The sequence below is a fragment of the Eschscholzia californica genome, unplaced genomic scaffold (assembly GCF_041429995.1).
Source record: "Eschscholzia californica isolate CP2 unplaced genomic scaffold, dmEscCali1.0.p SCAF_5, whole genome shotgun sequence".
Classification (NCBI taxonomy): Eukaryota; Viridiplantae; Streptophyta; class Magnoliopsida; order Ranunculales; family Papaveraceae; genus Eschscholzia; species Eschscholzia californica.
In genome coordinates, this window is record NW_028238472.1 from 11153591 (window position 1) to 11164445 (window position 10855).

The 10855-nt window shown below is 36.4% G+C and overlaps 1 protein-coding gene across 1 annotated transcript; it reads left to right on the plus strand.

The window, feature by feature from the left end:
• The first annotated feature begins 5567 nt into the window (after positions 1–5567).
• LOC147537029 (RNA-binding protein-like protein) lies at positions 5568–9905 on the plus strand. The gene is made up of 3 exons (XM_086639958.1): positions 5568–5879; positions 8722–9019; positions 9123–9905. Exons 1-3 carry the CDS (start codon positions 5708–5710, stop codon positions 9733–9735), a joined length of 1083 nt encoding a protein of 360 aa, XP_086496084.1. The 5' UTR covers positions 5568–5707; the 3' UTR covers positions 9736–9905.
• Positions 9906–10855: the final 950 nt, after the last annotated feature.

Here is a 10855-nt window from a genome sequence, read left to right on the forward strand (position 1 = left end):
ACGAATCCAAACTCAATGTATGATGTTAATATATGATTGACGTAACACTATTCATGTAAAACTATTATTTTGAAGTTTAAGACATGAAAACTAAACTTTGAGAATAAGGACATAACACTATTCATGAAAACTTCTTTTTGAAATAATCAAATGTTATTGTCTGGTAAGATACGAGAAAGATTGAAATATCATCCTCTCAATGTACGATTGTCCATTATATTTTGACCTACGACAAACTTGAAAAAGAGGTGAGGTCGATGAACAAGAGAAAGAAATTTTTTGGAAGGAGATACACACTAGAGAGTGATGAAGCGTGATTTGTTTGCGACCATTAATACTTATTTGATTTGCAAGAACTTACTACTAAAGAGATATTAAAATCAAACTAAAATTGAATATGGCATAACCAACTAATAACCACACAAGCATTGTGATCTCAAAAAAGAAAAAGAAAAAAAAGACAGAAAGCACCAAGTGTTGTGCTCTTAGAGAAAAAGAGCATAAGTATTGTGTTGATAAAATAATGTAAATGTCCCTAATTGTTCTCGAACTCATGACCTCTGGGTATGCAAGCACGCATCAAACCAACCGAGCTGGTTCAGCTATATGTTAACTTTTTGAATTTTCTATCTCTAATTAATGTCCTATACCCTTAAAAGAGCAACAAATGGGCCCCGTGTGGTGGGGGGCCCTGTGCGGGCGCACGGCCCGCACCCCCACCACACGGCCCTGAGATAACTGCATGGTGCCTATAGACATGGGCACCGCCACTATTAGGGGTTTCAGGTTTTCAGGTTTAAGTATTTTCATTTATATAAATTATATATGTTCTAAATTTCCTATAATGTAACACTTAATACACATAAAACAGATCAACAAAATATTTTTTTTCTCTAATTTTACTTTTGTACAAGTTTTAAAATTTTATATGGTATACCGAACTTAAAGATTATTTTAATATTCTTTGTGGGTTTTGTTTATCTTCAATATCAAAAGCTTACAGATTTCTTTTTTCTATTGTGTCAATTCATCTCGATCACCAAGATTAATCTCTTGTTTAGATTAGTAAATTTGGCTTCTACAAATTCAACTTGAAGTTTTTATGCTTGTCTTTTATTAATTTTTTTTCTATTTATTTTCCTTGACTGCTCTTATTATCCAATTCAACCCGTAACATATAACTGGTCGGTTCTTCTGATTTATCTCTTTGGCACTCGGTTCCGACAAAAATACCCCACGGATTTGTTGATCACTGCACGTAAATCTAAGAGTTCAACGTCCTGATATTAACAAGAAGAAACTCGTACGAGGGTCCACTTCTCCAACTTTTCCCGTAAAAATAGATATAAAATATTATTTCAGTGCAATGGAAAACAATAGTATTCGTTAAATCAAGAATATAATCACATTTTTCAATCAAATATAACATTGACGAGTCAAAAATATTATTAAATAACTTTTGATTTATATTTTAGATGTGTTTGTCTTTCTCTTTTCCTTGGAAAATGCCTATTAAATACAACCTTAGGAAAACCACGGAGATCCATAAAGTGTAAAGAACGTAGAAAACTATTTACAAAACCTTAAGTAAGACATCCTAACCATTCAACATCTAAATGTAAGCAATCTTAAAAAGAGTAAATGAATGTGTAAAGTAAAAACGGGTGGATACCATAATATCCTTTAAGATAAAATGTAAAAGTCAACTGCGGGGATATCTATATTACAAAACACATCAATGTGACTAGGACATAATTAATGTAAAAATAATGTGACTAGGATATGTGATTAGGACGAAATTAGTATGATTAGGATTAGGATATGTGATTAGGACAAAATTAAATTCTTTTTATTTTCTTAATAACTATTTCCCTAATAGCCCCCAACTTTGTGATCGATTTTCTGCCTAGACCCATACTTTATCAAAAATACCCAGATGACCCCCTTTTTCAGATTCCATTATAACACCGTTAACTAGTCATCACCTCTCTCTCATTCAACTCATCGCCTCTCTCTGTCACCTCATCTTATCACCACCTCATCATCTTCACCGGCGAAGGTCGCCGCACGATCAATTTTCCGGTCGGCGACCTTCAAACATGAAATATTTTTTTAAACTCTCCCCTCTCTCTAGATCTGGTGGGGAAAGTTAAAAAAACATTTTTTTAGAGAGAGAGAGAGGAGAGTTAAAAAAACAAATAATAATGTTTGAAGGTCGTTGGCCAGAAAATTGGGGGCTAGGCAGGAAACAGGTCACAAATTTGGGGGCTATTAGGGAAATAACCCTTTTTGTTAAATGGAAGAAAATACAAATATTTTCGTTTATCTATTTCCACATACGCTAACCAGTATAAATATTGTCAGCGTACTTTTTATGACCTTATATATTTTTAATGTATGTGTTATCATTAGTCGCACATTTCTTTCTGATATTTGTCGTCCTTTCACTGTTACCCTCCTCCAGTACCCTGAAATAACAAAACATATATAGCAAGTAAAATGGTAAAATCTTCATAAAAAAAAAGTAAAATGGTAAAATGAACGAGCAATGAACAACAACAAACTCCCTTCATCAAAAAAAAAAAACAACAAACTTTAACTAAAAATGCTAGTACAAACGATTTTGGGTTTTTTAATCATTGATCATATTCAAGGAGTCAAAGGTAGATATGTCCTTCGTTTGTTTTATGTTAGGTTTAACCAGCTTTATCATTAATCACACATTTACTATCGGCCTTCAATACGATGATATAACAAATATATATAATAAGTAAAATGGTAAAATGAAAGAGCAATGAACAACAACTTAATTTAAATAAAGAATGTTGTTACAGACGATTATGTGTTTTTTTATCATTCATCATTTTCAAGGCCAGAGGTAGATATTCGATTCATTTGCTTTGTTCTAGGTTCAATTAGTGTACTCCAAATTCATGTTTCTTCGTTAATAAACAGAAAGATTTACAACTAATATCCGATAGAATATTATAGATAGAAGAACGAAGTAACAACAAATAAAATTACACGTTTTTTTTCTGCTTGATTTACTTCTTCATCGGTTTTAGCTTCAAGACGCTTCCTCTTCTTTCTAACCTTATCCGCATCACTCCATCATCTACAATCCTCCATTAGTTTAAGTGTTTAACAATATCACAACATTAATATACCAAAAAGAAAAAATATCATAAAAGACTGGAAGTTTCGAGTAGAAAACGTACTGTCTGGATTAAAAGATTACACAGAGAAAAGATATGAGTTGCAGCCAGTAAGTGTTAGGGGCGGAGATTGTGTCAAGTAAGGCACATTTAGCTAGGGTTTTGAAAAGAAAAATTTGGAAGAAGATAAAAAAGATAGAGGCGAACTTTACCCAAATTAGTTGACTGGGTGCTTATAAAAAGTTCGGGTTAATGATCATTGATTAGAGTCAAGAAAAACTCCACCCGCTTATAGCATTTTGGGCGGATACTTTTAGCAGCGCTCCTTTTCATTTTATCGAAATTTTACTAGAAGTATAATAACTTTTACTTTTACTTCCCAAACGACATCTTGAAAAGACAAAAAAGAGATTGAGGTGAAAGGACAACTGGGATGGGAGCAAGTCCAACCAGGTACTGTCTCGTGCCCTTAAAACCACTTTTTACCCAAATTTTATAGCCTAAGCTCAACCCCTAAAATTCAACTCCAATCACAGGCTCTCTTGGGGCCTTAAAATTTGAATTTTGAATTTCTCAATTTACTTAAATAATTCGATTAAATCAGTAGCGTGTGGTTGGGGATGCGGGTTGTGCTCCCGCACAGGGCCCCCCCACCACATGTGCCCCAAGTAAAGCTTCTTTTTTAACTTACTCTGTGTATAAGGACTAGGGTTAAAGTTTAAAAGCCCACATGAGTTTATGAGGCGGTGACTCATTACCCCACTTCCCCATTTAACTCTCCCCCTTCACTCTTTAGCTCATTCTCTCTCTTATTTACCTGTTATCTCTAGCCACGAATCCCATGAATCCTTGTTACCTTCTTCCTCTTTCTACCCACGTTCAAAGTATTCTTCTCCAAAGTATCATTATCTCACTAGATAATATACTACTACTACTACTCTACTAATGGTCTAATGCTTACTACATACAACATGCAAGATTTGTTTCTTATTGTAAAAGAAGAAGTAGAGAGTATTTAAATCTCAAAAACCAAATTGGATAAGTACAACTTACTCCGTAACTAGGTTTCACATAAATCTTTTACCATCGAGAGGTAATTTCTATTAAAATTTAATATTTATTGTACGCTCTCTTGAATTTCTCATTCAATTATGATCATCATAAACTATTCAAAGATTTTGAATTAGTCAATTTCTAAATTTATTATTAGGTCTTCATTGTTTATTTTTTAAACAAATTTTAACACGTAAAGTATTTATTGTTTTTTTTGCTTATTTTCAGAAGTTTTTTGTTTTTAAAATTTAATTCTTAGACAAGATTGACTACGAAAGTTTAATTGATGCTTTTGCTTCAAAACAGGCGAGGATAAAATTTTTCAAATAAAAATATTAATTGTAATCATTTAGTTTAGAATACGAAATTTTATGTTTATTATCCTATGTCAAAAAAAAAATGTAGACACATGTAAAAGGACCCGTTAATATTTTGACACCGGACCCCCAATTTCTCAGTCACGCCACTGGATTAAACAACATTGATTACAAACTAACAATTGTTACAAATTTAAATCTACGTAAATACGACTAAACAACAATTGAAAAATTAAAGAGATTTACAATTCTTGACTCTGCGTTAAGACTTTGCATTTGAATTAAATTCATCTGTTATTTTTTGCCAAAATACTTTATATTTCTGACAATTTCCGACAACCACATCAAACGTGATTTTCAAATAACAATTAGTAAGTATAATATCTTCATTGACTGTATACGCAACCCGTTTAGCTTTCTTGGTTGAAGTCGTGCCTTCTTGCTCGCAAGAATCATCTAAAGTTTCATCTACTATTGAGGGAACGCGTGAAGAATCATCAAAAGTTTCATCATTTTCTAATTGACACGAGTGATAACCGGGAGTTTGAATGAGATCCATAAAACTTTGGCTAAACAAATCATTATCATTCAAGGGACCCATTGAAGAAGATTGAAAAAATTGGAGAGAACAAATTGAAAGAGATAGAAGTTGAAGGAGATAAAGAAAGAGTTGAAATGAGGGAGAGATGAGGGATTGTTTTGGTTCAAACCCTATTTATAAGGGTTGAACCCAAATCTGACCGTTGGATTTGCTCCAACGGCCAGATCAGGCCCCCCATATGACCGTCGGACACCTCCCTAACAGTCATATGGGGCTGTTCAGCCGACCCCCAATAAGGGTCGACTGTGGTTGGAGGTGGGGGGAGGGGTCCTTAATTTGAATTAAGGGCCCTCCCCCCACCGTTGGACTTGCTCTGACACTCGAAAACGGGGTGTCGCCCATAGACCCCTAAGACTCGGGTTGAATGGGCTTTGGGCTTTTTCCCCATCCCTAGGAGGCCCTACGAGCAAGCAAAAGATTGGACGAGGTGACCCGCCACGTGTTTGTGGAATCCAATATGGCAAGACTCAGCTGGAGTCATTATTTGGGTAATTAGGGTTTCAAATGTTCACTTTTTTTTTAGGTCGGGAAAGATACCATCAAACGACGAAGTCAGGGAGATATCAGGAATCCGGTCGTAGATGGATTCACGGGATAGAGATCAGTCAACGACACCACCACCGCCGCATCACCTGAGTAGCTTGGTTGTCCGGCCAGCTGAGAGTGGTGGAGGCGGTAGCGATTACGAACCAGGGGAGGTCCGTCGAGAACCTCCTCCGTATTCTCGCCATGACCGTTTCAACGACAACTATGGTTAGTCTCTTTTTTCTTTATTTTTCTACTAAACCCTAGAATTTATGGTTAGGGTTGTTACTTATATTTTTGAAATAATCAAGCTCGAAGATTGTTCTACGATGTAAAACAACTGTTACTAGCAGATCCCTTTGAAACCCTGAAGTTAAAAAGATGTATCTTTATGAAGTCCCAAACCCTGGTTGTTTCAGTAGAAGATGAATTTTATTTAATCAATTGCTTTTATTCTATTTGCCTGCTTGGTTTGATTAGGTTTAGTTCTTGCTTATGATTAGGTTTAGTTGTTGTAAACGTTTGAAATAGAGGGCAGGTAAATACATCTGCCTTCTATTTGTGGGTTTTCGGTTCTAGTTCTAGTAAGGAGGTACGGATCATGATGTTCATCAGCAATGCTTGTCAATTGTACTCCATTTGCTTCTGTCCACAGGCGTTCAATTTTGTACTGGTTGAAAAAAATTGTATAGCGGTAGAATTTGATTCCGCATATAGGTGGTTTTAAAAATTGCAAATTTTTTTTTTCTTTTGAATTTGTTCGTCTTTTGTGGTCGAAAAAATGGTTGATAGATGAGTTTATTAAAAAATTAACATGATATAGGAGTAGTCTTTTTCACTTTTTGTCTATAGATGCGTAAATCTCTGTGGGAACAGAACGAATCGTCTTGAGGCACACCTCCAGGCTCACGCATCTACCAAATATTGAAACATTTATTGATTGATTAGTTAATTAATCAACTGCTATTTTTTTATTAGAATTACTAGTAAATTGAAGGTACCATATTTATGCTGTAATTAGTCTGAGTGAAATTTCTTTTCATCTGTCTCACCATACTTATTATGCTAATTAATGTATAGCAAGATGGCTGCCACACCCTCTAAGGATGTATGGGTTCTCTGCACTTGATATTGGATTATTTTTAGAGATTTGTACTTTTTTTTGATGAAGCATAACTTTTTATTTCTTGCCTGCATTCTACATGTTGGTCTAACCCTTAACAGAAAACGATCTAGATTTGAGGACAAACTCTCTTGTTGTTTGTTACAGCTTTCAAAGTTGCTTGGTGCAGACCTTGTTGAGGAAATAATGTTTGAGTGGGTGATTGGGAGGGAAAATTGACTTTTCGTTGAATGGGTTGGGTTTTATTAATGGGATAAATGTGGACACTGTATTTCAATATATAAGACTGTGGATGAAACGAAAAAGTATGCATAGTCTTAAGTATGATGGTCAACCATTCGGTGGGTTGAACTGCTGTGGTAATAGTGACTGGTACAGATCCGTTACCATTCAAAATATGCAGGACTGGTTTATAACTTATACGGATTATGCTCTTACAACTTAGGAATGCTAATAGCACTAGGTCGTGCAAAATGTGGAAAGGCTTTTGGGGTGATCACTAGATGATCAACCAGGAGAAGATTGCATACCTTTTAACCTAGATGTAGTATGCGTCATTTGAAAACGGCGTAATAAGCGGGTAGGTTAGGATTCTGATAAATGTTCAATTTAAGTTGGGGTTGTTGTCATTAAGATGGAGTTTGGTAGCCATGGTTGTGTGTGGTTATCAACAACTCCAAACTTTGAGCAAGTAATTTTTCGTGGAATTCCCTGCGATTTAGTTTGTTCAAAACTTTACTGGAGCAGCGGTTTGGAGTTAGGTTTCTTCTTAGATGGTTGAAACTCTTACTGCAAAATACCTACTTTTCTAGAGTTCGTAAAGTGGGTGAATATATATTGGGATGTTTGTTTTTCTTCTTATTATTGACCTCTGCTAATTAGCAAGTTTTTGTTGGTATTCAGTGTAGATCGTTAGGTAGTAGTCTGAACTCAAGACTGGAAAGATTATTATTTGGATACTGATTCTGATGTAGCAGAATGAACTTGGTTTTTTTACTTGAAGCCATTGCTACGAGGGAATTATGTTGGCATTTCAGTTAACGTAATTATAATTGCTGTAGTTTCATTATCAACCCCACAAAAATGGTAATGCCCAAATGGTACATGTTGATTGGGTGGTAGTTGTTTTTGAGCTGTTATTGTTTTTGTTATCGGTGAGGGTTATCTTTAACAAGACGGTAGAATGGTTTCTCTAAATCTAACAGAACCGGAAGGGTAATAAACGATATGTTCTTTTGCACTGACTGCAGCAACTGTTCTTCAATCTCAGAAGTTCCTTTTAGTTGTTAAATTTCAGTTGGTGTCATATAGACAAGTGCAGGTTACTGAAGATCCTTAAATATATACTTATGTGATAATTGTTATGGGTATTGGGTTCTCACTGACTTCTAGGTGTCTAATATCTCATCTGTCTGTTATTGTCTGGAACAAAATTGATGCTGTTCTGGGTGCCACTACATTGGTTTGGTATACTTTTTAGCCAAATCTCTCCCTTGGTTTGATGTTTGCTAATACACAGGACTTAAACCTGTGTGACGGTTAAAGGAACAGTGGCATTTGTACTTTGCATGTAGGAAAATTGGATTTATCATTGAATTGAGGTTTCATCAGTTATTAGCTATAGTGGATACCGTAAAAATGGGTTCAATGAGCTTATAACTATGGTCATATAATGTGGAATGTGGGTAAACTGCTCATGTGGTTAAACGGCATTGACTGGGTTGTTGGGTTTATTACATTGTTCTACAGTAAGCCGTTCTGTTTCTTTCATTCTTGCTCGACATGGAGAGAGAAACTGAAATTGGGTAGCTGGTACCGCAACCTCTTTCAGCCAATGCGACAGAATTGTGTGCTTGGTTTCATAAACGGATGGTCTTAGGTTTTCATTTTTGTTTTCCCGTTCATATTTCGATTGTGGTCGCTTAAGTATTGTCGACGGCATTTCAGGACATGGTACACGTGCAGATTCTGGATCACCTATAAGTCGTAGGAAGTTTGATTATCGCTACAGATCTGACTTTGGTCATTCTGGTCCTCCACATCATGGTAGTGGATTCAGAGGTGGGAGAGGTCCTGGTAGATTTCGAGATTCTTCACCGCCTTATGGTCGAGGAAGAGGTGGTGGTAGGTTCTCTGGAAGAGATTTTGATGGGCCAAGATTTGGGTCTGGACCTCTCAGAGGCGAGATCAGAAACAATCCTAATGTCTCTCCAAGGGAAGGAGATTGGATTTGCCCAGATCCCTCGTAAGTCGAATCCTTTTATTTGAGGCTAGTTTCTCTTATGTTTTTCTTATCTTGAGATTATGTTGGTCACTCTTTACTCATTGAAATGCTTATTGTGTTTCAGATGTGGTAACTTGAACTTTGCACGTCGAGAGCACTGTAATAAGTGCAACAGGCTTCGCTTTGGACCTCGTGATAGTCCACGGAGGAACTACGGCCCAGGACGCTTCTCAGGCTTACCATTAGACGGTTCTCCAGGTAGGGGCCCACGCGGGTATAGGTCCCCACCTCGTGCTTGGGCTAGAGATGCACCTAAAGAATTCGGAGCTGGTCCACCACACTCTAGACGCGGAGGAGGTGGAAGGTTTCCAGATAACCACATTCGCAGAGAGAGACCAGATTATCGAGAAGAAGATGACTTCAGAGACAGGGCAAAGTTTGACAGACCAATGCATCCAGAGTGGGACCATAGGGATCGTGAGAGGGAGAACTTCCCCAGGGAAAGACGAGGATTTGATATGAGGCATGAGAGACGTCCACTTTCGCCTCCGCTACCACTACCTCTTGCACCACCAGCTACACACCGTCCTAGGTTTGCACGTGATGCTAGAGAGAGAAGCCGATCTCCAATGAGGAATGGATTACCTGTGGATTATCGGCGAGATTCATACTCGGAGAGAGGACGAGATGGTCAATGGGGGATTGAACGAGATCGGGTTGATGACCATCCTTATTAGACGGTGCGAACATATCTCTCTTTTTGTCTATTTTGTTTATGTTTTGTTCTTCAGAAGATATTTATCATTGAGGATGAGTTTGTGAACTAAGCCTATTATGCTCATTGTAGAGAACCTATCCTAGAATTCTCTTTTCTTTGGAATTGAACGTTGGATGAGTTTTAGAGCGTAAGTGTTATCTCTTTTCTAGACTCGGTTTTTCTGTTGCAGTAGCTCATCTAAGGTGGTGTTTTTTTTCTCACTGGTTTGAGTCTGATTCGTCTTACTCAATTAGAACCAAAATCCACTCAAATCAGTCAGTAAGAAGAGTAACATACAGACAATCACTTAATCTGACTTGAGTCAACTTCGAATTTGAGTAAGATTTCAGATATGGCTTGGAGAAGAAACTACCTGAAGTTTAAGAACTGCTCTAGTTTTGCTCTGTTGGGGCACATTTTTGGTTTGATATCGCTTTACGCCTGTACCTGTGATTTTCGAAACTTCAAAATTTTCTTTGGCGAAGTTATACAGGTAACATGTTTAGTTAGGGACATGCAACTTAATTTTTACCCTACAGGTTTAAATGACCTAGTCTTGATTCAGTTAAGCTTCGGAAATTAAATCTTCCCCAACACATGTAGCTAAATCCGAAGAATGTTTTTTTTTGCATTGGAATCTGAACAATGTTATAAGATGTATACCTTGTAAAAGATTATATGGTTAACAGGTTAACTGGTTAAGGTTTCAAGTTGTATGTCCCAAGTAGAACGACTATGGGTGTCAACAGATAGGTTTAGGGTTTAGATATCTCATTATCTAGAATCACTTAAAAGTTACGGTTTTGACTTTTAACGGTTCTAGTTCTATAACATAAGGATCGCGAACTTGAACATACGAAAAAAGAAAATTTCAGTGTTGGGTACTTATTGGTTCTCTCGAAGATTTGTGGTTTAGGGTCACGTAATGAATTTAACACAATTAAAATAAAATTTGTTAGGGTTTTTAAGTTATCCTTCAACTTACTATTTTTGTTTAAAAAACGAAGACAACGTTTGGCGGTGTGTGGAAAAAGAATATGACTATCAAGAGTAATGATCGGGTAATGTGATATTTATAATTGTACTATCTTTGTGTGTTA